The sequence below is a fragment of the Sciurus carolinensis genome, chromosome X (genome assembly GCF_902686445.1).
Source record: "Sciurus carolinensis chromosome X, mSciCar1.2, whole genome shotgun sequence".
In the NCBI taxonomy this organism is placed as follows: Eukaryota; Metazoa; Chordata; class Mammalia; order Rodentia; family Sciuridae; genus Sciurus; species Sciurus carolinensis.
In genome coordinates, this window is record NC_062232.1 from 33,185,472 (window position 1) to 33,212,618 (window position 27,147).

Consider the following 27,147-nt stretch of genomic DNA (forward strand, 5'->3'; position numbering starts at 1 on the left):
GACTAAAAGACCCAATGAGAACAATTTTAAGAAGGAAGTTTATTTGGGGGCTCACAGTTTCAGAGGTCTCAGTCCATAGAAGGCTGGCTCCATTCCTCGGGGCTCAAGGTGAGGTGGAACATCATGGCAGAAGAGTGTGGTGGAGGGAAGCAGCTCACATGGTGGTCAGGAGGCAGAGACTCCACCCTCCAGATGCAAATATACACCCCATGGCCACGCCCCCAAGGCCCCACTTCCTCCAGCCACACCCACCACGTCAAGACTCAGTTAATCCCATCAGGGACCAACCCACTGATTGGATTAAGGCTCTTGCAACCCAATCATTTCACCTCTGAATGTTCTTGCATTGTCTCACACATGAGCTTTTAGGGGGCATAAGGGCCATGATATGGAACTGCTGCAGGTCAAGGTCAAATGTAATGCAAAAGCCTGCCAGGGCATCCAAGGAGATGAATGGGGAAGAGAAGAACCAAAGACAAAGATTTATGTTCAAGAACTGGGTTCCTGAAACAGGACTCCATATTCGGAGGGTAATTCCTCTGAAATCTTCCAGTCCACTTTTTTGTATTTTATTTAGAGACAGGATCTCAGTAAGTTGCTGAGGCTGGCTTTGAACTTGTGATCCTCCTGCCTCAGCCTCCCGAGCCACTAGGATTACAGGCGTGTGCAGCTTCCATTTTGGTTTATAGACTGTAAGTTATTGATAGGGACACGATCATCAACCTCCTTTTTGGAAAAAGTAGTGACAATGATAACCCTTTAGCAACACATAGGACACAGGTACTGCCATTTTCTCCTTTCCTCAACAGTTTTATTGCCTTTTAAGAAAATTTTTGTAAAATATAAATACAAAGGCAGAGAATTTACTTACAAAGTTAAAACACAGATTTCAAACATAAACACACAATTCAGAAAATTTTAGTTTTATATACATCTTCAAGCAACCTCAACATATTATGTTAGTTTTCAATATTTTACAGAGTACAGAAAAAAATAGCTCAAAGTCTTCTTTAAATAAGAGCATAAAATGTTTAAACATATAAACAATCCGGTTTGATGCGTGAAAACTAATTTCACAGCTTTTAAATTAGGATATAAAAGTTTCATACAATTAGTTGTCGTGTGTGGATATGGTTTGAATTTATATTACACACTACTGGATTACATCCAATAGCATTTACCTGGCCCGAGCAGGTACTCTGTAAACAAAACATAAAGATTCAACATCACCAAGTGCCTTCACCAAATTCGCGCCTGCAAACCAACCACACGGTTCTGACCACACGTGACACGGTTACCGCCTCTGTCACCAGAGTTCTGTGTGAAATTAAGTCAAAGTGTGGAGTTCCTTTTCGTTTGTTTTGTTTTGTTTTGTTTTGTTTCTCCTTAAAAAAAGAACAGAAAACAAACAAATGTTCCAAGTAAAAACAGACATATCTCAAAGCACGGAAAAGTAAAGAAAACATTATAACAACTTCGTAAAAACCGACTGAAAAGATTAAAAAGAAAAGAACGGGTTTTCTAAGTCCTTCTGCCTGGAGTAATTTCTCTTATATAAAGAAGAGATATTTTCATATGTAATAGCGTCCTTTCTTTACAGAAATAGCCGTACTATGACACATATGCACAAGGTTAACACTATGCACACTGTACACGGGTGCCCGCCGGCTCACCAGTAGTCTTCCGACACCATGTCGCTGGGGTGCAGCCACTCCACGGACGAGCCCAGCAGCGCCTGGAGCTCACTGGTGAACTCCACCAGATCTAACAGCTCCTTGCTTTCGGGGTTGAAGGCTTCCAGGTCTTTGGAGCAAGAGAACAAGAGGCTTGCAGAAACCTGCCGGTAAAACTCTGCCTCTGCAAGGGTGACGATTTCCACGTTGGGAAAATTGCAGCGGAATATGCGGGAGGACATTTTCAATTTCTTGAGCACATCGGAGAGCAATAGCCAGTTTCGTGGCCTAGGCGAGAGAGAGACCAGCGGCGTGAGAAAGCACGCTCGGCTATTAACTGCCACGACCTGCTTCTTGCCACCACTCCTGCTCTCTGACCACCGTCCCTGTCTAAGGCGAAGGACAGTATCTGCTTCTAGTGAGAGAATCTCCGGACTCCTCTGGGTTAGGAAAGAGAACATCTAGCTAGGTGTGCTGGCGTACGCCTGTAGTCCCAGTAACTGGGGAGGCTGGGGCAGGAGGATCACAAGTTTGAGGCCAGGCTTAGCAACTCAGGGAGACCGTGTCTAAGTAAAATATAAAAAAGGGCTGGGGATGTGGCTCAGTGGTTAAGTGCTCCTGGGTTCAACCCCCAGTATGGGCGGGGGCAACCATAAAAAGAAACATCTACTAGAGAGGACCATTTAAAGAAGCCCGGGGCCTCCACTGCTGACGGATATTAACAGGGCGAGCCCTGCTCACAGCTCCAAGGCATGCTACTGGGGGAAGCAAGGCTGCGTCCCAACCTCTTTGACCTCGCCTCTCCCCAGACCCTCACCAACAGCGCGTGATGAACGTGGAAGGCCTGTTCTCCTTTCCTGTGTTCCACTCCCTATCCCTCAATCTTTCTGGAGTGACACTTTTAAGAAGCTGTTCCGTTCCTTATGTGCACCCCGCCACACTTTACGATTTGTCACTGTTTGTAATGGCATACATGTTTATAGCTTCTGAGGAGGACATTACTCATTAGTCACCTTCGTTAACACCTAGGCAGAGCAGTCTCTTGACACGTACACCCCAAGGGACCGGCTGCCAGGGTGTGGTGCTCTGATTGCAGGGGCAAGACTGGATCTAACCAAATCTGAGGCTCAAGATCCCAAGTGTCATGTATAATGACCGTCCTAATCTTAGGTGAGGAGGTAGTAGTCAGTGTAGTTCATCACATCTCAAATGCCCAGGAAGGCCCTACGGTGGCCTGTTGGGAGTCCAAACGAGGTGGTGCCTACCAAGAACCCCTTTCCAAAGTGTTTAGTAACTTAAGTATCCAAAATGCTGACTCTTCCATGATATTCTAGCCACTGACTTCAGTGCCCTTTGGTCTCCTGAGGGCAGCTTGAACCTTCTTCAGATGACAGTCATCTACATACTACACTGTCCCTTGCCCTGATCACTCTGAGCGCAATTAAGCTGACGTGCACCCTTTCTTTCTCTCTACTGCATCATTTGAGGTTCATGGCCATTTGAGAATTCACCCACCCAACCGTGCCTGCTTAAAGGGGGCTTTCTAACTCCCGCCAGCCCACGGGTAGCCCCACATGATGGCCACACGCTCACCCCTGAGCAACGGACACTTGGATGTTGTAACACGGCAAGAGGGGGCTTTCGGAGAACTCGAATTCAAACACATCGCTGTACGAATCTTCCTCGTCATCCTGGTCTTCCGGACCCGGAGGGTTTGCTAGAACATCATATCCACTTTCATCATCTGGTTCTAATGTGGGACAAAGAAGAGACCGGGACGTCGGTCAGCTGGAACAGGGGGGCTGGAGAACAGGACTCTTTCCCAGCCCGGTCCTGCTCCCCGCCGCCCTCGCCCACAGACCACACGAGCACAAAGCTGCTCACCACACACAGAGCTGCCGTAGAACTCCCAAGTGCCACTGGAGTCGTCATCACTGCGACCCTGGAGGTCATTTAAATAATCTGCAGAGAACAGGGGAAAAAACAAGACAAAACATACGGGTGAGAACGGCGTGCTGACTGTGGCGGGGCGGGCTGCATGTCGGCTCCTGTCTTCCCCTTTCGTCACCGAGACCGTAATCTGCAGCCCTGTTCTCTGTGGTTTCTGACCGAAATCTGTTCACCCGTCTTCCCAAGGCACAGGTCACCCTGGCCCCCGAGACCAGGCCGAGGCTGGGGAGGCAAGACGTGTTCCAGCCTCCCTACCCCCAAATAAAGCAGCCTTTCCTGCGGATCCTTTCTTTGATACTCCGAGCAACCCAAGGTAAATAAGGGTGGGTCGCCAGGGAGAGGGAGTTGTGGTGTTCCTTGGCAGTAAGTGTCTGATAAGGAATTTAACTGCAGGTGCCTGGTAATGCCCGGGGCTTAGAACGTGGGTTATCCTAAGACCACACACCACAAACGATCCAAGTAACTTCACCCAGACTCGTGATGTAAACCCCAAGAGCCATACTTCAGTGAAAAATGCACTTGAAGAAAATGCAAATAGCTTTAGGAAATATTTTAGAACCTTAAGGCAAAGAGATCAATGGGTTTCACTAGCATACGGTGACCTCACACCAAAGGCCCAACGCCCAGCTGTCTGTCATAAAAGCTTTAAAACCCCAGCCTTTGAGGTGTCCGCTTAGTCACATCCAAATCTCAAAGTAGCTTGTTACCATCGAACTTGTGACAGCCCCCCTCCCCCACCACCCAATTTTTCTTTGCTATCTTAGTGCTGGGGATGGAACCCAGGGCCTCGCCCATGTTAGGCAAGAGCTGTACCACTAAGCGACACCCGCGGCCCCCAGGCTAACTTTTGGATAAGAACAGTGCTTGGACTTTGTCATACCTGTTAAAAACTTTTCCATAAGTTCGCTGTGGGTCATTTTCATGATGGTTCTACCTGAGTATGTGGCCAGAGTAGGGTCAGCACCATAGGAAAGAAGCAGTCGCACAATTTCCAAGTGATCGTTCTCCACGGCATCATGCAGAGGCCTGGAAGAGAGGCGCCGCGTCAGACGGTGCGCTTGACTGTTCCTCCCCAGCACTCTCGTTTAGCCACCGCAAACCTGGCACCGGTGCACCTCAGGCTGCTGGGCTGCCTGGGTGCCCTATGTCACCCGGGAGGTGGGTAACGTCATTGCTACTGCACAGACAGGGAAACCGAGGCACAGGGACTGGCCCAAGGTCAGGCAAGTGATGACTGTTATTTTGACATCTGACCCCAGGGCAGGTCTGAAGGGACTTCTTCAGGCCTAATTCTCCAATGCAAATCGACCTGATTCCTAGGCCTTCTCAATGAACTGAAGCAGCAATCAACCATGCAAAGGTAACTTACTGGGATTAAAAAATAAATCCGATGACTATAGCATTCCGTGGGGGAGGGGGAGGAGACCCACGTTCAGCGCAAAGACTAGTGACGAATGGAGGCTGTCCTGAAAGTCTGGCCCAGGGCCGCACACAGACAGGGAGCGGAGGACTTGGTGAGGAGTGTCCCCAGGACGTTCCAGCGCCCCGCAGCCCCGTTCCAAGGAATGCTAATTGCGAAGCAAAGTGCTGAAGACCAAAAATGTTTCTGTTGGGCTCTTTTGATGACCGTCAGGGGAACCCTGGTGCCCTCCCTACCAGCAGGGCTCCTAAGGTGCTTGAGCTGACTCAGACCCGGGTCTCTGACCAATAAGCTGAGGTCAAGGCCAGGGTGAGGGCCAGTTGGTTCTCTGTGCTCGTAGCGCTTTGGGCCCGCAGATATTTTTAAGTAGTGACTTCACAGAGGTGATGAACAGCCCAGGGTCTTAGAGGCAACACCCGTGACCATTCGCACACATCTTGCCACTCTCGGAGGCTTTGGTCCACGGGAGGACTGCGGGCCTGGCCAGGACTGGGAGATTTAATTCAAACTGGCCAGAAAGGCCTGTGGGATTCAATTTTAGAATGCAATTCACTCTCTGTCCTTCTTTCCCGAGTCTCCACATACCCCGAGAGCCGCTGCCCAGGCCCCACTAGGCCAGGGTGAGGGCACGACATACTACTGACCTGGTTCCATCCTGGGCACTGCAGTTGACATCAGCGCCATATTCAAGGAGGTGTCGGACGATGTTGAGCCATCCCCGAGCACAAGCTTCGTGCAGGGCACAGTAACCTGCGTTGTCACGATGATTCACATCGCAAATCTTGTTCTCCAGGCAGTATAAGACCACTTCCTGTGGGGAGGGGGCGGAAGACACCCCGGGTCACCACACAGTGACCTCGCGGGGAGACTTCTTTGCAGTATTCTAAGACATACACCCTGGGGCCCCAGAACCCACTGTGGCTTGGACAGTCAGTCCCGGGATGGTGTCATCTAGGACTGTGCAGGCCAGTGACATTGAGACCTGGCTCTGAGCCAATGATGCTTCAACTTCTTCAGTCTCCAGTTCCTCCTCTGAAGGCGCCCACGCCCAGGGCGGGTGAGGGGGTGTAGGGAGAGGCATAAAAATCCTCAACCCAAGCGAGGCCTGGGTTTCTAGAGCTGTGCACATTCCCCCTTTTTATTTCTTAAACAAAGCATTAGCAAGTACAAGGGCACGCTCGTTTCTCACGTCGCAATAGGCAGGAGCAGAGGACACAAGTCTACATAAAAAGTGGGATGAGCTGGGTGAAGTGGCGCACACCTGTAATCCCAGTGGCTTGGGAGGCTGAGGCAGGAGGACCATAGGTTAGAGGTCAGCCTCAGAAATTTAGGGAGACTCCCCCTCAAAATAAACAAACAAACAAAAAAACAAATCCCCAAACCCAGGATGATGGAGGCAGAAAACCACCCCGCAACACAAGAGGTTAGCCAGGGCAGAGAGACCTGTTTATAGGTTCAATACACAGCAGAGCGCGTGCCTAGCAAGCTCAAGGCCCTGGGTTCCATCCCCAGCACCATGAAAAACAGAACAAACCAAAACAAACCAGATAAAACAAGGAAAGAAATGACATCAAGGCCTGGCACAGCCCCACCCTCTGTGGTCCTTCACTGCCCACCCCACTCAGGGCTGAATCAATACAGTATTTTCTTATTTACTTAAGCTAATGACAGGAATCTGATGGGCCATGTACTGCAACCTCCACATTTCAAGAATGAAATAAAACGAGCCTACCCTTCCCCCTTTGCAGAACGTGTTCTGTGTCAACAGTTGCATGAGAGTCACTGGTATTAATCTTACTTCTTTGGCGTGTTAAAATATTAATATGAACCGCTCCCAGTAAGCCGAGCGGTAATTTATGCAATGCTTTATTACCTTGATTAAGAAAGTTTTCAAACACACAGAACAGTATCTGCTACCAGAAAACAGGTTTCACTATTTCCAAATGCGGTCATGCCCGGCAGAGAGCTGACAGGGTCTGGGGGGGGCGGGGAGGCTGTGCGTGGGGTGGCCTGACAGTCCTGGGGGGGCGGGCAGATGCACGGGTTCCAGCGGGCCCCTCTGTGGAAACTCTTAGGAAACTCATGTGTTAGACCTGCAACAGGGCTCCTCCGGGCCACCCAGAGACCAGGAAAACCTTTTATGCCCTTTTCTAAGATAAGTCAGTCAAAGGCGAGTGCTTGCTTGGGTGCTAAGCAGAATGTTCCAGAACACCCCCCCCCCCCCGAAGCTAAGGCTGCACGCGCACTGGTAAACTTGGCCATCTGTGCCCTGTTGCTTCAGGTCACTGCAACAGCTCCCTTCCAAAACAAGAGGAGGAAGAGAGAAGGCATGCCCACGGAAGCGTTTCTTCCCTCACGTCCTAACCTGCCAGAAAGCCCACAATCCTCTGGGCTCCCAGGCCACCTGCCCTCCGTGCTGGTATCCAGGATACCGCATGAAGCCGCTGCTCTTTTAGCAGGCCCTCACTAGCCGGCCTCGAGTGCATGACTGCAAGCTAATGAGTTGTGTGCCCCAGCCAGGGAGAGGCCCTGTCAGGTGACTCTGGGATCAGCTCTGAGCGCCACCGACTGCTGTGCGCAGATCAATTTACGTGGATCCCGGCGGCCTGCCTGGTGTCCTCTCAAGCCAAGGTTTATTTGCTCTGACAACTACGGCCTTCACCTGGAAACCTTCGTCGCTACCAGGGCTGAGAGGAGGGAACCCAGAAGAGAAAGAACACGGAGGCGGGAGGGCAAGCCGACTTCCTGGAGGAAGGCAAGAAAGGCCCGTCCCCTCTGCTGACCACAGCACGCTCACCTCCCCACAGGAGTGTGCCCGGAGCCCCCACAGGGACCTCGGGGTCATCAGGAAGAGGTGGGGGAGGGTTCTCACGCAACGCTCGGGGAAACTGAGGTTAAGCTCAAGTTCAATGGACATGCAGTAGCACTAGATCTGTCACCCAGGCCTCTGGGCACCTGGTCTGCTGCGGAGATTCAGAAGGCCCAGTCAAGGGCCCAGGATAGAGGGCCGGGATCCAGCTGTGACCAGCATCCCTCGAACCCCCTCTGGTGGGTCAAGAGGGCTAAAGGCACATTTCTAGCTGACCTCTTAAAGATGGCGACTGCTGTCACCAACAGGAAGAATGGCGGAGACGCGGGACAAGGATGCCACCCACCACATTTCTTGGCTTCCTTTCTGCGCTAGCAATGGGAATGCTGGAAGGGCAGCCCTCCCGTTCCCAAACAAAATCAAAATGTTTTTGTTGGACAATTCTGTTAAGCAGCTACGAGCCGAATGCCATTAACCGCAAAATGTAACCATAAAGGCCATAAACCCGACATTGTTAATTAATTAAATGCCTCATTAACTTTTTTAAAAACATGATTTATTCAATTCATAGAAAATTTAACCATCACCACTAAATGCACAAGCAAGTGGTTACACAGGGGCATTTTAGCCCCAGAACCAGGCCTCCTTAGCAGGAGGGAGAGGTCCCAGGGTGTCCGGTCTTTCCGGAGCTCTGTCGAGACAGATCGGCAGGGAGCGGATGTTTCTAGAGAGCCAGGCGAACGGATGAGCTAGTCGGGCAACCTTGAGAACTCCTCAGAGTATCTTCAGGCAAAGTGGCGAACAATAAGACTTCCGGGAAACCTCTCCCAAAGCTCGGGATTCCAAAGGCACCTCACCCTTGAAAAGGTTCATTTAAATTGCCACCTCCGAATGGCCCATCATCCCAACATTTTCAATTCTGCCTCACAAATCCCAGAAAGTTGGGACTCCCCAGAAAAGCTTTATCTAGTACTTAAAACAATCAAGCAAAGAATGGTGACCGGTGACATTTGCATACTGCAATTTACATTTGAAGCGGGCGGGGAGTTGTCCTCATGCAAACATTCCCAAGGCCACCATTAGCCTAAAGAAAGTGTAGATCAAGGGCTCCTTGGTTCAGGCCGCAAACCCAGTCACTGTCCCTAGAGGACACAGAAGAGGTGAGACTGGTAGAAATGAAGCCAAGATCAAAGGTCAGGCCAGGACCCCCGCCACCCTCATTGCTTGCTGGAAGCGTAAGTCACAGTCAGCGATGGGTGGCCTTGCTCCCTAGAGGGAATGCCCGGCACCTGCCCTGTTCTCCAAGGTGCTGCTGCTCTCAGCTTGTGGGTAACCGACTGGCTGCCACTGGAATTTAATCCACGAGTAACTGAACTAATTACCTCGTCCTTCCACAGAGAGTTCTTGCCAAGATAATCCAGAGATTCCAAAAGAGACAAGAGACACAAGACAACCCAAAGCACTCCGCTGGCGCTTCAAAGGACTGTCCTAGAGGTGACAACCAACCTCCAAGTTCCTACCCTTATGGCCATGCCTCAGGGGTCGGCTCTAGGCCAAGTGGTGACTTGTGGCTTTGGTGATCCCCAAGAAGGGCTCAAAAGCCAGGCATGGTAGCACACACCTATAATCCAGCAGCTGGGGAGGCTGAGGCAGGAGTCTTGCAAGTTCAAGGCCAGCCTCTGCAACTTAGGCCCTAAGCAACTCAGTGAGACCCTGTCTCTAAATAAGATATAAAAAGGGCTGGGGATCTGGCTCAGTGGTTAAGTGCCCCTGGGTTCAATCCCCAGTGCCAAAAAAAAGGGGGAAAAAAAAAAAAAAAAAAAAGGGAGTCAAGGCACCCTGGACAGCAGCAGGATCCAGGGTCTAGGTATGGGAGCCAGATTCCTGCCAAATCCTGAGCCCCAGCCCAGCGGGCCAGAGCATCCTGCCACCTCGGCTCCTTCACACCTCCGCCCGCGGCTTGCTGAGCTGCGGTTTCTATTCCCCCTCCAACTCCCAGAGGGCTGATGCCAGCAAAAAATGTGCCTGTGCCCTGTGGCTATTACATCACAACTCCACCTGACAAGCGTGGGGGACGCACAGGGCAGCAGGCGCACGCCTGGAATCCCAGTGGCTCCGGAGGCTGAGGCAGGAGGATCGGGAGGCTCCTGAGTTCAAAGCCAACCTGGGCAAATGCGAGGCCCTAAGCAACTCGGCAAGACCCTGTCTCTAAATAAAACACGAAATAGGGCTGGGAGGTGGCTCAGAGGTTAAGTGCCCCGGGGTTCAATCCCCAGGAACCTCCCCCCACCCCCGCCAAAAAAGAGGCCATTCCAAGGTGAGCCGGCCCTGGACTGGAGCAGGTCTGGGGGGTTAGGGAAAGGCAGCGTCCTTCTGCTGATTATTATCTCTCCGCGTCGTTGAACCCTTCTGGAGCTCAGTTTCCTCATCTGCTCTCGAGGATAATAGTAGTCACACAAAGGCGAGCTACTCGGGATCACGCGGGCTTAGGGAGAGCGCACAGTCAGCACGAGTGAATGGGATCCCGGGCAAGCCAAGCCACACGGAACCCACGGGACAGGTGGTGGGAAGGAACCGTGAGCCCCGGCGAAGCCGTGGGGCTACTCATTAAGAGACCACGCAGGTGGGCCCTGCCCTTTCCCCACCTCAGTGGGCCAGCGCCCCAACCCTGCACAGCCACTTCGGGCTGGTCCCCGCAAGGCCATCCCTCCACCAGCAACAGCACAAGCAACTCCGAGTTGAGCCCACCTCTCCTCTCCCCTGCAAACCAGAATCCAAAGGGTGCATGTAAACTCCGCCAGCTGCCCAGACCTGGGTTATGTCAGACTTTCTAGCAGATGAGGGGCGAGACTGGACGAGGCCAGCGGCCGACCTGCCCCAACACGAACTCAACATCAGAAAGGCCTTTCTTTTCGTAACGCAACTGAACGAGCCACCAAAGAGACAGCAGCCAGAGCCTCAGAGCCTCAGAGGCGGGCTGACACAACATCCTGCTGGGAGGTGGCCCAGCCCCAAATCCCCAGGCCCCAGCCAGGGCCCCCAACCTAAAGCTGCCGCCGCCTCTGCTGGATGCTTGGGAACCCAGAACACCCACTGGGACACTCACCTCATAGCCAAGTCTAGCCGCCCGCTGCAGAAGGGTCTCCCCAGCGTTCTTATTGACAATAAGCCTCCGCGCCTCCGGTGGCATCGGGCGCGACTGGGTGGTCTCTTGTGGGGAACTTGAACGTGGCAGCTGCGTGGACTGGGGGGCTGGTAGCAATTGCTGCAAGCGGTCGAAGGGCTTTGGCTCCTGCTTGCCTGGTGACAGGTCATAGTCCGAAGTGGGCTCAGGCCGCTTTCGGAATCTCCGGACAGTCACCTGTTGCGAAATCAGGTAGTGCACACTTGAGTCTGTGTCCCTTCCAACACCGCCCCCCGCCACTTCCCCTTCACCCCTCAGAGTGCAAGACACATTTATTTATTTATTTATTTGGCTTTTTAGTTGGGGGCGGGGAGGCAACTATCAAAGAAGGGTTGTGGGAAGGGGTTGAAACGTCGCTGCCACCCAGAAGTCACGCCCCTCCAGGACAAGAGTGACATGGGAGGGGGCGGTCTGGGGAAAAGGAGCGCTTGGGCCGAGGAGAGGCGGAGGTACCTTGCCGTCCGAGTTGTCCACGTAGTAGTCCGCCGTCAGCGACAAGCTGCGCCTGGGCTCCTGAGGTATCAAGTGCTTGGTCTTGCACAGTCTCTTCCCCGACGGCTTCTCGCTGCTGTCGGGGCACCTCTGCAGCAGGGCGGCAGCCGGGCAGTCCTCGTCTGTGCACAGCACATCTGTCTTCTGGCTTTCTTTAATTTTCTGCTGTTTGGCAGGCGGCCTCGAGGCTGGCGTGCAGCTTGGCTGAGTCTGCTTTTTGCCGCTCGTATTGCCGGATGAAAGGCTCTTCATGGGCGGAGAGCCGGGGAACACGGGCAAGCCTGGAGACGGGGGGCGGGCGGCGGGACGGGGACAGGGACGGAGAGGAGGCAGGCGTTACACGGTGGTAGCCGGCGCGCAAAGAAAAGCCCATTGTGAGCCCTGATCACTGGAGCGGCTTCAGTTTTTAAAGATATACCAATTATGTTTTCAAAGCATTAATATTTTAATTATCCCACATTCGAATGGCAAATAGGTTAACCCACGAGATGCCAAGTGGCAAGTTTCTCCACAGGGCCAGAACAAGAGGACAGAAGCCAGCTCTCCCTGCTCAGCCACCCCCACCTACAGGGCTCAGGGGGGACCTGGTGACTGCAGAAGGCCCGAAGCTGGCAAGGCCCTGGGGCCACCCAGACTTCCCTTCCTGCCCAGCGTGGACTACGAAGTCAGGAAGGAAGTGGGGAGGGCACAGGAACGGGCTGGTGCGCAGGGACAGCGTGACAACTCTGCCTGCCACATCCTAGTCACATTCAACTTCTGGGGCGTCCTTCCCCGCCACAAGTCCTTCCCTCAGCAAATGACCTGCCCTCCAGGCCGGGCGGGTGATCAAGAGCTGTGCTCTGTGTACCTTGCTCGTTGTCACTGGACTTGAGGGACTCTTCCGACCAGCCTCTGTTGCCCTTGGCCTCTGCCCTTTTCCTGGCGGGTTTCTCTTCAGTGGTGTTATTCCCCTGGGCTGTGGCCTCAGGCTGAGCCGCCTGGGCCACTTCCTTCCTGCTTTGGCGGCCAGGTTTGCTCTCTGCTGCCGACACCTGCTCCCACCGTTCTCTAAGGTGCAGCAGGTGGCGTTGCTTTTTAGGATGGAGCCCTGTTAATTCAATGCACACCTTCAGGTTGGTCAGCTCACTATAATGTGGGTCTTCTAAGTGGTTAGAGGAACTGTTTGTCATTTCCCTCTCAGGCCAGTCATCTAATGGAGAAATAACTACAAATTAATCAAAAAGCCCCTGGGGGAGGACAAACTGTCTTACACATCACTAATGGGGGAGGGGAGGGATGCGGTCAGTGTCGGCTTGAGCAGGAGGGTCCCCTATGTTGTCTTTGGCCACGGGGGGCGGGGGAGGGGCAGGGCGGCGGCTTCCCCAGGGTCCAGGGCGGGGGTCTCGGGAGGTGGTGTGGGAGTGGCCATGCTCACTGCCGTGCCCCGTGGCTCCCCTCACAGATTCTGTCTAGGGGGCCAGCGCGCCACGCGTCCGCATCTCCAGGCCATCCGCTGTGGCCACATGCACAGGCCTTCAGAGCAGGTGGCCGAGCTCACCTTTGGAGACCCGCCTTCGCTTGGCCTTCAGCAGAGGGTCCTCCGGCAGCTCTTCCGCAGTGGTCTCAGCGTGGCTGCTGTCACCTGAGACTTTGCGCTTCCTGTCCAGCCGGAGGGTGGGGCTGCTGGGCACATCGGCAGCGCCCTGCTCGGAGGACGGTGGCTCGCTTACAGGCGGCCTGTCTACCAAGTACTTCTCCACGGGAAGGTCTTTGTCCTCGGGGGCTTCAAAGGGGTCGTGTTTGTTTCCAGCACTATACTCACCTACAGGGAGGGAAGACAGAAATGAAGGGAGGCGGTCCCCACAAGATGGCAGGACCTGAAGAGCAGGGGGCGCCACCATGGCCGGGCTAATCTGCTACCCTTCTTGTGGGAGCGGGTCCTCATGCATTAGAAGCACAAAACCCTTCGAACTAAACTCTCAAAGGAAGGAGATGGGAGTCAATCACCAAGTACAGCAGGAAGCGAGGCCTGGGCGCCATACCCCCGCTTTCTCTTTCTACCTTTCTGCCTAAGGGGCATGAGGGGACCAAGAAGGGAGAGGAGGTGCTGCCACTTTGAAAGCGCTCTGAGGCCTCCCCAGCAAGATCCAACCAAGCTGGCTGCGCTGCAAAAGCTCTACGGAAACCTTTGTTGAGGTCACTGTTTTGAAATACACAAAAGGCTGATGTCATAAAGAGACTAAATATCCCCCAAATGTCACCTATGGGACGGGCACCACCAATGCTCACTCGGGTCAACGTGAGAGACGATCAAGAAGTAGGGATGGGAGGTGGGATGCGGAAAGAGAGCCTGGACCCTGGCCATCAGGAGGAGGTGGGGGACCTGGCAGGCCCAGCCAAGGCCAAGGCCGAACAGGACACACACAACACGCTCAGAGACAACTTCAAAGGGCGCAATCTCAGAGCTGACCCAGAAATGACTGCCGCTGAACCAAGGGGCTGCTCCCAGCTCCTGTCCAAGACAGGGGAATCCCCGTGGGGACTCTGTCACCCCACCTGATACTTTTTTTTTTTTTTTTTTTTTTTGCGGTGCCGGGCATCGAACCCAGGGCCTTGTGCTTGCAAGGCAAGCACTCTACCCACTGGGCTACCTCCCCAGCCCCCAGTACTCTTCTTCACATGCAAGCATCTACAGATGAGACCCCATCCCCTTCAGGGTTGCTTGTGTCTTTTCCGGCCTGGCCAGGCCAACAGCTTGCAAAACGGCCCATTTGGGCTCCTGTGGGCCACGTCTGCTTCCTGGACTTGGCCTAGCAATGGGGCGGCGCGGGAGGTGCAGGCTTCCTCCGATCAGTCCAACATCAACATCCCCTTCTACTTTTACTCTGGTCTGAGACGTAAGTATCCACTGCTCTGGTGTCGCATTTCCCCCCCAATATACAATAAAACAAACAAGAAATAAGGTCAAGGTGTTCACCCTTGCCCGTGAAAACGATCCCACGCATTCCCGAGGGTGGGAGTCTGCAGTCTTGGTAGCACCAAGCGGACCCACAAAAGTCAATCTCAGACGAAATGCTAAGCACGCACCGACTAAGGTGGCCTTGTCCCTGCTTGCCTCAGCCCTGCTCAGGGTCTCAGCAGTTTCTCTGGGGCATTTACCAGTGTTTAGAGGCAGTGAGCTGCACAGAAAACCTGCAACTCCACCTTGGCCTTGAGCAGCCTGTGCTGCAGCTGCTGCTTCCTTGTTTTCTCTTCGGTATTGGGAATTGAACTCAGAGGGAATTCACCGCTAAGCCACATGCCCAGCCTCTTTTTATGCATTTTCTTATATTTTGAGACAAGCTCTTGCTAAGTTGCTGAGGCTGGCCTTGAACCTGTGATCCTGCTGGGATTAGGCATGCGCCACGGGGCCTGGCTAACCTGTGTTTTCAATGGCAGAAAGGCCCCCACGGGCCTGTGCCTGCTGTCACCGAGGAATGGCTGCACCGCCCCCAACACTCTCTCCCGGTTGATGCATCGTGTGGACAGGGAGAGCGGAGTCTGGGACTCAGCAGTCAGGTTCCCTCCAGGGAATAGCATGGCAGGACTCTGTAGGTACATGTGACCCAAGGATATGGCCCCCGTCATGGCAAAGTCCATGACAAAGCTCGGCAGCAGCCAGAGAAGACACTCAGGCGGCCTCAACCTCCTGTCTAAGCGTACATGGATGCAGCCAGGATGACCGCCACCCTGAGCTTGGCAGGGGATGCGGAGAGGGCGGGCTGCAGGGTCCCCCCGTCCTGCTCTGGGACTCACTTAAGCACTCTGGCAGTAACAGGGCCACTTTACAGCTTGCCCCCTTTGGCTGTAAAGTGGGAATATCATGGCACGTGGCCTCCCTGGGGATGGGCTTCATCAACTCACTGCGTAGGGCAGAGAGAAATTACTCAGGCAGGATGTTAAGATCCCGTTGGGCGTGGTGGCGCACGCCTGTAATCCCAAAGGCTGGGAATGAGGCAGGAGGATCAAGGGTTCAAAGCCAGCCTCAGCAGCTTAGAGACCCTGTCTCTAAATCAAATATAAAATAGGGCTGGGGATGTGGCTCAGTGGTTGAGCACCCCTGGGTTCAATCCCTGGTACCAAAAACAAACAAACTAATAAACAAAACATGGCTAAGATCCCCTCTCTGACCAGCCCAAAAGTAGTTCTGATATTTTAAACTTTTAAAGTGTACTTCCTCCCCTCTCCCTTTCACAGAGAAGATGGTCCACACCGGGTGGCTAGAAAGGAGAGGTGACGAGGTATCAGACAGCAGCTTAGCCAGCCTGGAGTCCTACCCAGAATGCACTGCCCTGCCCTGAACTCTCTGCCACCAGACACCCCTCCCCCAATCAGCAAGGCTCTCACGGTCCCGAGTGTTTGGTTTCCCATGTTCCCGTCTCACTATACTCCTGGGTTCTAACACTCTTGCCCTTGACCAAAGGACCTTTCTCTGCGAGGTCTTCCAGCCTCACCGCCAGCTCCCTGAACAGCGAAATGAGGGACCACGCCCACCCGGCCTGTCGTGAAAGCTGCCAGTCTATCGTCTACCCACAGAAAACCACCTGGAAGGCTTGCAATCACTTATTTCACAGGCTGGTGTGCGCGGGTGGTGACCAAGAGGACCTATCTCCTGCTTGCTGAATAGGAGCGCCCCTGTTTACGTGAGTGGCCTTGCCGTCTGTCCCTTCTGGGATCTCCCATCTGGGAAAAGCTGCTCACCGTGGAGGCAGGTGTGGGGGGGTGCACACTGCACACATCTCAGGATGGTGCTCCTGTGCCTGGCAGGCCATGGCTCCCCATGTGGCCAGTCCCCTCCTGCCTTGTCCCAAGGGGCCAATGCCTGGGGTTCCCTATCCCAAATCACTGCCAAATCTTGGGATCGCTGAAACAGCACCTGCCCCTCCCCCCGCCACAGCAGGGCTGCTCTCTCCTCCATTCTCAAGGTCCCTTCCCAAACTGGGTCTATCGTCCCCCATCCCTGAAGTCTCTGGGGACAAAGATTCCAATTCCACTGAGTGAGGCTGGAGACCTAGCTCACTGGCAGGGCGCTGGCCTAGCATGTGGGAGGCCCTGGGTTCCATTTCCGGCACCACCAAATTAAAACTCCCTTCAGAGAAGGCCCCCCAAGACCTTGTTAGGCTCACCTTCCATGAGCCAATAATAATCCTACAGAACATCCGCCCGACTGTCCAAGATACACATGGCCACAGCCGTGGGAAGGGCGCCATGTCACACTCCTGTGCACCTTGACTTGGACCTCCTCAAAGGGGCTCCCCAGCCACTACCCATGGGGTTACCCTCGAGGGCACCGGCAGGGGGAGAGACAGGGGTCCCAGCCAGTGGGCTGTCACTGCTACACTAGGCCCTTGGCCCTTCCAAATGCCGGAAGCCATGCTCCTGTGGTCACATGATGGAGGCAAATGTGGATGTGACTGTCGTTCACGGTTTAACACTTGCTCCCTGCAGCACTGTCATATGACTTGCAGCACATACATCCCATAATTTATCATGGTTGTGCCATAGCAGTACCTCTCAGAAGCATCACCATGGCAACATTTACAAGTCACCGTGGCAACACAGCGACTTCACCACTGTTGCAGCCATGCCCAGCGAGCCCTAAACAACATGCGAGAGTTTGAGACTTTCGAGGGTTGCCCAGGTCAATTCCCTGTGCAGACCGCCCTGTCATCTGCAGCAGAGGCCGACCTTGCCGCCAAGGCATCGGCCCCTCTGCTCCCAACTCAACGCAGCTCACAAGACGTGCTGGCGCTCTCCCGAAGGGGAGAAGGGTCCCAAGCCAGGGAGTCCCGTGCAGCCCCCCGACTCAGGGGCGCAGAAGGTCACCCACGTTCAGGAAAGGAGTCAAACAGCTCCTTGTCCCTTCCATCTTCAAAATGCCACTGATGCTTCCTACCAATGCATTTGACTATGAGGAGCCTCCTTGCTCAGGACTCAGCCACCCCTGCCACCACAAAGAACAAATGAAGGGGAAAGTCTGGGGGAGGTGTCCCATGCCCTATGGGTGATCAACACCCACCCTAAACCCCCCACCCTGTCTCCCATATGCACACAGCTTGGCTCTTGCCCACAGTGACACCACGGAAGAGACCCGTGCAGAGCAGGGCTTATGCCCTCTGGGCCGTGCTGGCCAAAAAGGCCCAGTTCATTTGTAGCTGAATGGATCCAGCAAGTGCTGTCCCTGGATGAGGTGGCAGCAGCATTAAGGACAATGACTCCTTTAAGGTATTCCTCTTGGGCAACCACAAATCCCAAGTCCCTAGAGGGTCTGGGGAGGATGATCCACCTCCTCCTTCAAAACTGAGCCCCTTACCTTCCCAACCCTCCTGCGCTCTCTGTCACGGCCTATCACCTAAGAAGTGCTCAGTGGCGATCCCTGGCTCCCCTGGCCCGCTGGGCCTTGTCCCTTGCAAACAGCCTGGATGGGCTCAGGGGAGAGGGCGGGAGTCCTTGTGGAATCACGCAGGCACGAAGCCCTGCTGCCCACCAACAGCCCACGTCACGCGTGTAGGGTCAGCGGGAGATGGGAAGGCCAAGAACCTCTGGGGAGCAGGCAGCGGGGGCGGCGAGACACACTCAGATTCGCCTTCGAGGGCAATCGTCACCTTGGGTCTGGCCATGTTACTGGAAAATCAGAGAAAGGGCCAGAAGACTTAATGCTGGCCAAGTTCCCACCCCTTCCTCCAGAGTCCTTTGCCATCCGCTCAGAACACAAAGGGGGTTGGTCCTCTCTTGTGGGCAGATTGCCCTTCTAGAAACTCCTTCCCTTCAAGTCCATCATGACCACTTCTCTGAGAAACCTTCCCAAGAGCCAGTGCTTCCCATCAACTTCGGAGGGCGGTGTCATGTCTGCCCCAGGCATCAGAGAGCAGGAAGGCTTTCTTTGCCACTTCACCCAAGAGTGACTTGGCCCCTCCAATGCCCCGTATCTACCCTATGAGGTGGAGCGTCGGGAAGCTTCAGGTCCACCAGGCGTTCGCGACACCTGTGTAAGGCCACCACTTGCTAGCAGCAAAAATGAACTTCTTCAGGACTAACTCCTCACAGATCAGCCTCGACCTGGAGGCCGGCCAGTGGCCTTTGTGGGGCTGAGGGCGAGAAGCGGGTGGGGCGGAAAGGTGCGCTCTGGCCCCCATCCCTGACCACGAATCTCCCAACTCCGTCAGGCTGGCACCGCCAAACCCACGACTCAAAGGCGTCCAATGTGCGTCCCTGTCTAGGGAGGGTGTTGTACCCACTCTCCACAGTCACCCAGACACCCGAATTCACCCTGGTCAGCGAGGTGTCTGAGGTTTGCAGCAGGCCCGGGCCCCGAGCACGCGCGTTCACACGCACGTCTAAGAACAAAGAGAACCTTCTCCAATGGATGCCAACACATTACGTCTCCTGGGAGGTCTCACGAGCGACTCCCGAAGTCAACCCCAGTGCCTGTTGCGACCGCAGAGTGTCCTGAGGAAGGTACTCCTTTCGATCCTTGTTTCCCCTCCAGGACAGAAGCCACCCGTCTGGTGGACAGAGCCACCTCAGGTGCGCCGCGTTCGTTTGGATTCTGCTGCCCGCCCACAAAGATGGCAAATGAAGCAGACAGTAACTAACCGAGCTCATCTTCATGGCGCGTTTCATCAGCCTTCATCCCGTTTCCAACAAGACCTCTACCTCTGGAGGGAGGAAACAGGCACTCTCCATTCCCTAGGAGGCTGGTCCCCCATGGGGACAGGAATGCCGTTCCACCTCTACCAGATGAAACTGACCCCTTCCAAGAGCTTCCCGGGGCCTGCAGTGTACTGGGGACAGTGTACTACGGGACCGGTATTTCTTTGAAAAAGATGGGTGCCAGGAAAGAATCTTTCACAGACACCCCATTCCGATCTGCCATGACATTCAACAAGACAGACCACCGGCCCTAGCCCTTCCTTCCACGGGTGGCGAAGCAGCCTACCTCCCCAGGTAACCACCCGCTGGGCCTCGGGCCATCATCACGAGGGGCTTCCTCCTGCCTCCCTGGGTGCTGGAAGCAGGGTGGCCCCACTCTCTCTCACCCCTGGGGCAACACGAGCCAGCTGCTCGGTTTAACTTACATCTCTCGCTGTCGTTCTGGTCAGCAATGGCCTCCTCCAGGGTCACCGACTTTGGCTTTTTGTCCTGATTTCCTTTCAACCTTTCCCAGTCGGCTGGGCTGAACTTGCACACCTCGGAATCTTTGGTTGCTGGGTGGCCACCTTCTCTCTCTTTCATCTCCAACTCTGAGAAGCGCATCATTGCACGCTAGAGAGAGAACGGAGATGGGAAAAAAAAAGAAAACACACACCTTACCATGAGAGCTAGTTCGCGTGCCTTACACTAAAGGAAAGTACTTTCAAAGAAAAGTTTGCCCAAAACCAACCACAATTTATGAGATACAACTCAGATATTTTAAAGTTTAACAGATAAAATTTAAGAGTATCTCTAGGAGAGTAGCCACACATTCTTTATCCATAAAGTCGTATGTGTATAGATATAGATGCGGTGTGTATGTATATCCACACATACACTGTTGCATAGACAGACATTCTCTTTGGAAGGTAAATAAAACAAAACAAAAACACAACGCAAAGAAAACAAAAGAAAAAACACAACAGAAAAGAAACAAAATGCACAATGAATAAAGACGACCATGGCCCACAAACTTCCCTTTGTATATTTGGAAATGAAATTTAACTCAAAAGGTTTATGGAAGATTCTAGTAATAAAAATTTGAAGAACTGACCTCACAGTAAGCAGCAGGTAGACATAAAATACTGTCCTCTTGTAATCCTTCCATCTATGTAATTAAAATGGGCACTCAATGGATCATTTAGATAACTTCATCCATTTTTATAAGCATAAACCAATTTTTTTCTTAACATTGCAAAACAATTTGGCTTTATTCATCTTTTAATTAAAAGTAAAATATCTTAAGGAAATTCCTACACAACATCTATCATAATTCACTAGCAAATTAAGTACATACTCTATCCCTTTAAGCGAGCTTGCTTTTTCTCTTTCTTTTTGGTGAAAAAAAACTGCAAGATTCCCATAGACATGCGGCTGCTACACATCTCCAGCAAGTATCAAGTAAGACATTCTAGGCAGCGTTTCTAGATATATTTGTTATCTTACAGGCAGAGAAATCAAAGCAATTGATAGGTAAACGTCATGCAGTCTTTAGACATCCTTCATAATAATTAAAACTTATCAGCATTCCAGTGGAGTTCTCTTATAATCTACAGAATAATTTAAAAGTATCCAGACACACGAAGCTCCTAGGAGCCGAGCTACCACTCATTCACTCACTGAGCAACATTACATACATTCAAATTACCATAAGCTTCATTAACCAAATCTGCCTGGAGCCCTGCCCTACCCCCCCATCCTCTTTACACATTACAAAACTGACAACCGATACAGGTACTGAAATGCGGGTGGGGGGCTCACCTGCAATGCCCGCTGCTCCCGGCTGAGCTGACTGGAATCTGCATACAGTTCGGTAGTGACACACTTGAATCGGTCCCCCACGTAACCCGCCGAGTTCGCGATTCTCTTGGCCAGCTTGGATGGCTTTGGTTTCAGAACTTTGCCATCGTTGGATTCGGCCTCGTCAGCTCCATCTTTGGTATAGGTGGGGGTGGCGTCCACACTCGGGGGGGCGCCACCCATGCAAAATGGTTTGGGATCCTCTTGGCTTTTACCAAAAGTCACAGTGGGGCCATCGCTCCCCAGAGTCGGCTCCAGGAATGGGGCGGCGACCGGCATTCCTAGGCTCTCTTTGTTGGCTCCTGCTGGGACACTGTCCTTGCCGACGCTGAAGACGGGCTGGCCGGGAGCCTGTTTGAAAGCATAGGCCTCGTGGAAGTCGCCGATGCGCCCCAGCTCCTCTCTCAGGGCGATGAAGTCTCGGTGCTGCTGCAGGCCCGGGTCAGCCGGGGGCTTGGCGGGCTCTGCGCTCTGGCCCACGCTCTCGGCTGCGAAGCCGGCTTTGGACCCGTTGGCCTCGGTCTTAGCCTCTGATTCTTCTCGGAGGAGGTCTACGTAGACGAGCTTGTCGCTCTTGACCACCGTCTTCCCTTGAGTCCAGCTCGGGCTGGGCTTCGGGGCCTTGTCGGCAGGGGCCTCCGGGTGCAACTTGCTGCCGCTGGCTTCCAAGATCTCCGAGAAGCGGCTGCGGAGGGTGGGGTCCTCGTAGCGGGCTCTCTCGTGGGACCGGGACCTCCTCTCTGGTTTCTCCTCCTTAGTGATCTCGATGGGGGTGTGTGGTATCAACATGGGATGCACCATGCCCAACCCCAGGGCGTCCTGGTAGGTCACGAACTCCGGCCGGCCCGTGGGCAGCCCGTAGGGCAGGCCAGGCTTCGGGGCAAGGTGCCCAGGAAACAGACTGCCGTTGGGTAACAAAACAGGGTGAGGGTACACGGGTCCTTTGCCATGTAAAGAGAGGGGGCTTATAGCGATGCCCTCAGGGGCCGGGTAAGGGAGGTAACTCCTGGGGTAGGGAATCGGGGGGGACCTGAACGCCTCGTTTGGAGACAGAAATATTGAGTTTGGCGGGAGCCCATTCTCGCTTGCTTTGAAAGTCGGTTCTGGGTTGCTGGCTTTGGCGCCCTTGCTGCTGGTGCTGCCGCCGTGCTTGGCAGGCGTGGTTGGGGGCTGGCCCACGTGCTGAATGACGGATGGTGTGGTGTCCACAGAGCTCCTGCTAGTCTTGGTGCCATCTGTGTTGGCATTGGGGGCTGGCGATGCAGAGGCCGGGCGGCCCGCGCTCGACACTGAGCCCGAAACGTTAGTGATCACAGCGTCCGTGCCGCCCATGCGCGGGCACGACGAACTCCGCTGCTGTGGAATGGCCCAGTCCAACGCCTTGTTTTTCAGCGACATGCTTTTGCCATTGGTCTCCTCGCTAGGACTCGGCCCAGGCACCACCCAGGATGAGGGAGCAGTGCTAATGATTTCAGATCTATAGATAGCACAGCCGTTTCCTGGGGGAGATAAGGTTTCTTTTGGAATCTCACTTCCGGAGAGCACCAGGCCACTCCCAGCCCTGCTGTGGACCAGCACCGTGGGAGCCATCTTCTTCATGTGCTCGGCTTTGGAAGCGTCCACATCCACCACTTTAGAAGACAAGTCGAGGGGCTTGTCGGTGACATCTTTGGTAACAGTCTGCTTCTCCAGCAGAGGCGGTGAGCCCCCGTCTTTTCTGTCTTGAATCGTGGTCTTCCGGGTGTGCCCGGGCACCGGCTGGCCGCTCTCCGCCCCCTCGGAAGCTTTGGAGTACTTGCCATTGGAAAGCCTGCTCATGGGGAACTCGCTACTGACCGTCATGTATGGCTTGGACAGGGTGACCGAGGGAGAGGTGGAGAGCCTGGCGTAGTGCTTGTGGAACTCGGAGTAGGTGTCTGCGGCCGGCTGGGTGGGCAGGTGGACGCGGGGCGAGGGCCGCGGGGACGGGGGCAGCAGGAGCGCCGTGTCCCCTGGCAGGCCACTGGTGACTGCCTTGGCAGAGGGCACCCTGGGCTGCTTGCTGTTCTGGATGTGGGGGTAGGCGTGGGAATCGACGGGGTTCCCGGGGCTGACACCCATCTTCCACGGGAGGCTCTTGTCTGTGCAGTGGACCAGAGGCGGGATGGCCGGGGAGGCCGAAGGCGTGGACAGCCTCATGGGGGAGGCCAGGGACGACGGGATGTGGGGGCTGACGTAGTGAGGCGGCGGCAGGTAGAGGAAGCGCTCCCCGTTGGTGCAGACGGGGGAGTACAGCGGCTGCGCCAGGCCGTAGGGCTGCTGAGGTAGCAAGGCCTTGTACATGTTCAGTGGATACTTATTTGGCGAGTCGAGGAAAGGGTAGATGGCTGGCGAGGCCCCCTCCATGTAAGGGTTGACCCAGGGCAGCCGCAGGTAACTAGCACCATTGACGTTGAGAGGGCTCTGCTTGTCGCTGGCAGGCCTGTCCAAGCCCAGGCTCTCTGCAGTGGCTACAGCACTTTTTTGTATCCCAGGCGGTGTTTTGTATATAGCACTGAAGCCGTTGGGGGCTTTTCCGGACACGGAGGAGGCCTCCACGGTCTCGGGCGGATTCGGTTTGAACTGCATCTCTGGATTTCTCTCGGAAGAAAACCCAAGGCCTCCGAGCGTGCTGGTGGCGGCCTCCCGCCCCTTCTCTGAGCCCAGTCCACACAAGCTGGAGTAGACAATGTTTCCAGGAACCCGGAGCCCTTCCCGGATGAGGCTGCTGCGGTCCATGCTCAGCGCGGCCAGGCCATCGATCCGATGGGCCGTGCTCGCATCCACCTTTGCAGAGAAACGACACGCGCGTTACTTGGGACACTCGGCAGAGTAGCAGCACCTGCCCCGAAGAGGCAGCCCCAGCTAGGTCACATGACATCTGCCTTAAGAGCGGAGCAGAAAAGGTTGAAGACATGGTTCCTGGGGTGCACTGCCCTTCCCCCCGTCCCACCTACCCAGGACCCTGAAAGCACTAAGTCTCCTCCCTTTGGACCAGAGGCCCACACATTGACTGAGCCATGGATGACCTCGGGACAATTCACCCTTCCAGCAAGGATTCTTGACTGCTACCGAGAAGACATCAACTGCAGTCCTCTCTGCACCCTCTCATGGAACCCAGGGCTCAGCGGCCCCTCCAGAGGGAGGAGGGAATGTGCACCTTGCTCTGATGGCATAGGAAGGCATCATTTAACAGGACGAGAAAACAGGAATGGGCGACTTTGGCTGTCTGATTTCTAAATCAATAAAGAGGCCAGGGGTCAAACTGTGGTTGCGTCTTTTGACTTCCTCTCCCTGATGCCCACAGAGGCAGTCCTGTTTCACATTTCACTGGAAAGGTGCACTGAGGTGGCACACGTCCCACCAGGGACAGAACGATGGGGCCTAGGGGGTGGAGCATGTCAAAAGGACACAGTGGGAGAGGGCGCTAGCTCCGAGGGAGAGGGCTTGCCTGGCAAGCAGGAAGCTCTGGGTTCTATCCCCAGCACCGGGGAGAAAAGCAAAACCAGAAAAACACAAAAAAACCAAAAAACAAAAAATGGGTGCATTGCCAAGCGGGCAAGGCAGGAAGAGCTCGGGTGGGGCCCTACCCTGGAGCAGAGGCTTCCTGCGTGGCCTTGCCTGGAAGCCCCCCTCCCCAGGCCCCTTAATGTCATGCAAATGAATGCACGAATGATTACAGATCACTGATATTCAGAAAGCACACCAACAGAAGCCACTCATCTCTTACCACGTTGTGGTTCAAGGGATTCTCTTCTCTCAGTTCCAGTCTGGCTTTTGAAGCGTCACCATCATTTACAGGAATTTTCCTATTTAAAAGGACACACACTTCATGAAAACATTCCTTGCCGAATCCTTCTTTCCCAGATCTCCCAAGACCAGACCAGTTGCCACTAATCCCATACTCTTGATCGTCCTTAGCCCCCACATGACCCATTTCGCAAGTCGCCTCCAAACAGCAATTCAACTGGGAGACTTGGGGGAGACGGGAAAGGCACAGTAGTGGAGGACGCCAATCAAATATGTCCCCGAGGTGGGCGAGTCTGAAATTTAAGCACAGTCATTTCTCCCGAGCCATCTTTTTCTCCAGAGAGGTCAAGTGGTGTCCTAGCCAATCCCTATTAGCTGTCCTGGAGGGCAGACGGTAAGTAAGATGGCCAGAGACCCAGCAGGGGCACCGGAAGTCTGGACTCTGCCAGCTGGCCCCATCGCCAGCCACTTCTGTGCTGACCACGAGGGCAGGCTTTCAAAACTTTTCCCCAAACAAAGTTAGGGACCATGTCCTAGGAAAACGGGTTTCCATGGTGACGATGAAGTCATATTTGACTGTCTTTATCAAATTGATGGGGGGTACACACTACTATCACACAAATGTCAGCTGCTCTAGGCTGAAGAGGAAGCTGCACATCTGTGCCAGGCTGCTGCGGCTGCCCTGGGACTTGTTATCAGAGCGCATCGATAAAGAAAGCGCTCAACGCCAACTTCCAAATCCCCAGGATAAAACCGCTGACAAGCAGCAAGAAGTTTCATCATCACCCCAAAGAGAAGCCTGAACCGTCTACTGTTTAGCTGGCTGCCTCTCCCGCGTTCCCCAAATTATTGATCAGGAAGCATAACACAGCTGTTGGGCAACCGAAAACGGGGGCCAATGGCCTCGCCAAACCGGTAGCAGAGGGCAACCCCAAGCCCCAGGCTCCAACGGAGGCAAGGGTGGCAATCTCCTCGTTTATTACTGAGCAAACTATTTGTTTTAAAAGCGCATGGAATGCCGATGCACCTGGGCCCACACTCCTGACATTTCGAGTTAAAGCAGCATATAGGCTGGGATTAATTCTCCTTCATAAATATGAAATAATAAATTAAGGACGAAAGTGCACGGAAAGGCCGCTTTAGGGGCTAATCTTTTAAAGGGCGGCAATGCTTCGCTGAGCCGGGTTGCCTGTTCAAACTGTAAATCAAGGGCTGCCAGCCAGGCAGGAGATCTCCCCCCGCCCCCCAGCCCTTTTGGGCCCCCTCCGGCTGGGAGGTGCAGGGGGCTCCAGTTGGGGTCTGCTCAGGAGCGCAGGGGAGCAGGCGAGCTCTCCCTCCCCATGCCCGGCCCGGGCATGTGCATTCACCTGTCTTCGCTAGTCCCACACATGCGGACCCTCTCGCTGTTCATCCAGCTGTGAACGTTCCCATACAGGGGGGTTGCTGAAAGCATGTCGTCCTCTTGGATGGCAGCTTGGCTTCAAGCGTCTAGTCTGTTTCAAAAAGAGAGAGAAAAAACAAAATCCCAGGAGGTTGAGGAAAGGCGAAGTAGAGAAGGCCTCTCTTCGGAGGCAATCCATTCAGGATGCAGACTGCGCTTGATGGTCTACAGATGTCCAAGAGCGCAGGACCCACCTGACCCCAACATCCATTGGCGGGGGATGAGGCTGCCCTGGCAGGAGGCAGTGGGGGAGGGGAGCAGATTAAAGGGAAACAGGCGGCCAGTCCCCAGCCAGGCACAGCCCAGGACACTGTGCCTGCCCTCCCCCTTTCCCAACCTTTCCAAGTGGACGGTGGTCAAGAAAAAAAATCATTCGTTCTTGTGGCTTGCCATCAAAGGAAACCTTTATCCGAGGGGGGCCTGGGGCAAGAGCTACAGGGACCAGTGGCATGGGTGCCAGATCACTGGCAAGCGAGCGCAGAGCCTCCCCGGGCCGATGGTTGGAGGCACCAGGGCGAGGTGCTGGTGGCAGGTCCAGGGCTCAAACTATGCTGTGTTTCCAGGGCTGCAGCTCCCAGGCTGCTGCGTGTGCAACTTAGAGGTGGGGGCGCAGCCAGGTCGGTGGGCTGCTGAGCTGCCCCACCAGAGCCCTAGCTTCGATTAAGCACCTAACCCGGGTGGTTTTGCCTGGGTGGTTTTGCCTGGGAGCTGCAGAGGGAGGAGGCTGAGTAATTCAATGACGCCTGCTCGCTGGGGACAAGAAATCATTAGCGAGCGCAGAAGTCTTTGCAGCCCAGGCTGATGGGCTCGGAGCCGCTGGCACATGGGGGAGCCGGCCAAAGCCACCCATCGCCCACCTCCGGGGAAGGGGGAGGCTGCCCAGGCAGAGGAGCCCAGGCC

General features: G+C 54.4%; 1 protein-coding gene across 8 annotated transcripts in view; it reads right to left on the bottom strand.

Moving 5' to 3' along the window:
- Nucleotides 1-790: 790 nt before the first annotated feature.
- The window catches only part of Bcor (BCL6 corepressor), a 91,913-nt gene continuing 65,556 nt past the window's right edge, over nt 791-27,147 (bottom strand). For 5 of the 8 annotated variants that reach the window (XM_047536222.1, XM_047536224.1, XM_047536221.1 and 2 more), the window contains exons 2-15: nt 26,174-26,299; nt 24,787-24,865; nt 21,000-23,843; nt 20,293-20,346; nt 19,625-19,811; nt 13,066-13,329; nt 12,376-12,717; nt 11,490-11,809; nt 10,959-11,213; nt 5,688-5,854; nt 4,504-4,649; nt 3,558-3,635; nt 3,267-3,423; nt 791-1,961 (exon numbers count right to left, since the gene is read on the bottom strand). In XM_047536222.1, coding sequence (XP_047392178.1) covers nt 1,670-1,961; nt 3,267-3,423; nt 3,558-3,635; nt 4,504-4,649; nt 5,688-5,854; nt 10,959-11,213; nt 11,490-11,809; nt 12,376-12,717; nt 13,066-13,329; nt 19,625-19,811; nt 20,293-20,346; nt 21,000-23,843; nt 24,787-24,865; nt 26,174-26,259 — 5,271 coding nt within the window. In that variant the 5' untranslated portion in view covers nt 26,260-26,299 and the 3' untranslated portion in view covers nt 791-1,669. The remainder of the gene's footprint in view (nt 1,962-3,266; nt 3,424-3,557; nt 3,636-4,503; nt 4,650-5,687; nt 5,855-10,958; nt 11,214-11,489; nt 11,810-12,375; nt 12,718-13,065; nt 13,330-19,624; nt 19,812-20,292; nt 20,347-20,999; nt 23,844-24,786; nt 24,866-26,173; nt 26,300-27,147) is intronic. The other 3 variants (XM_047536227.1, XM_047536228.1, XM_047536226.1) reach the window with 3 other exon arrangements.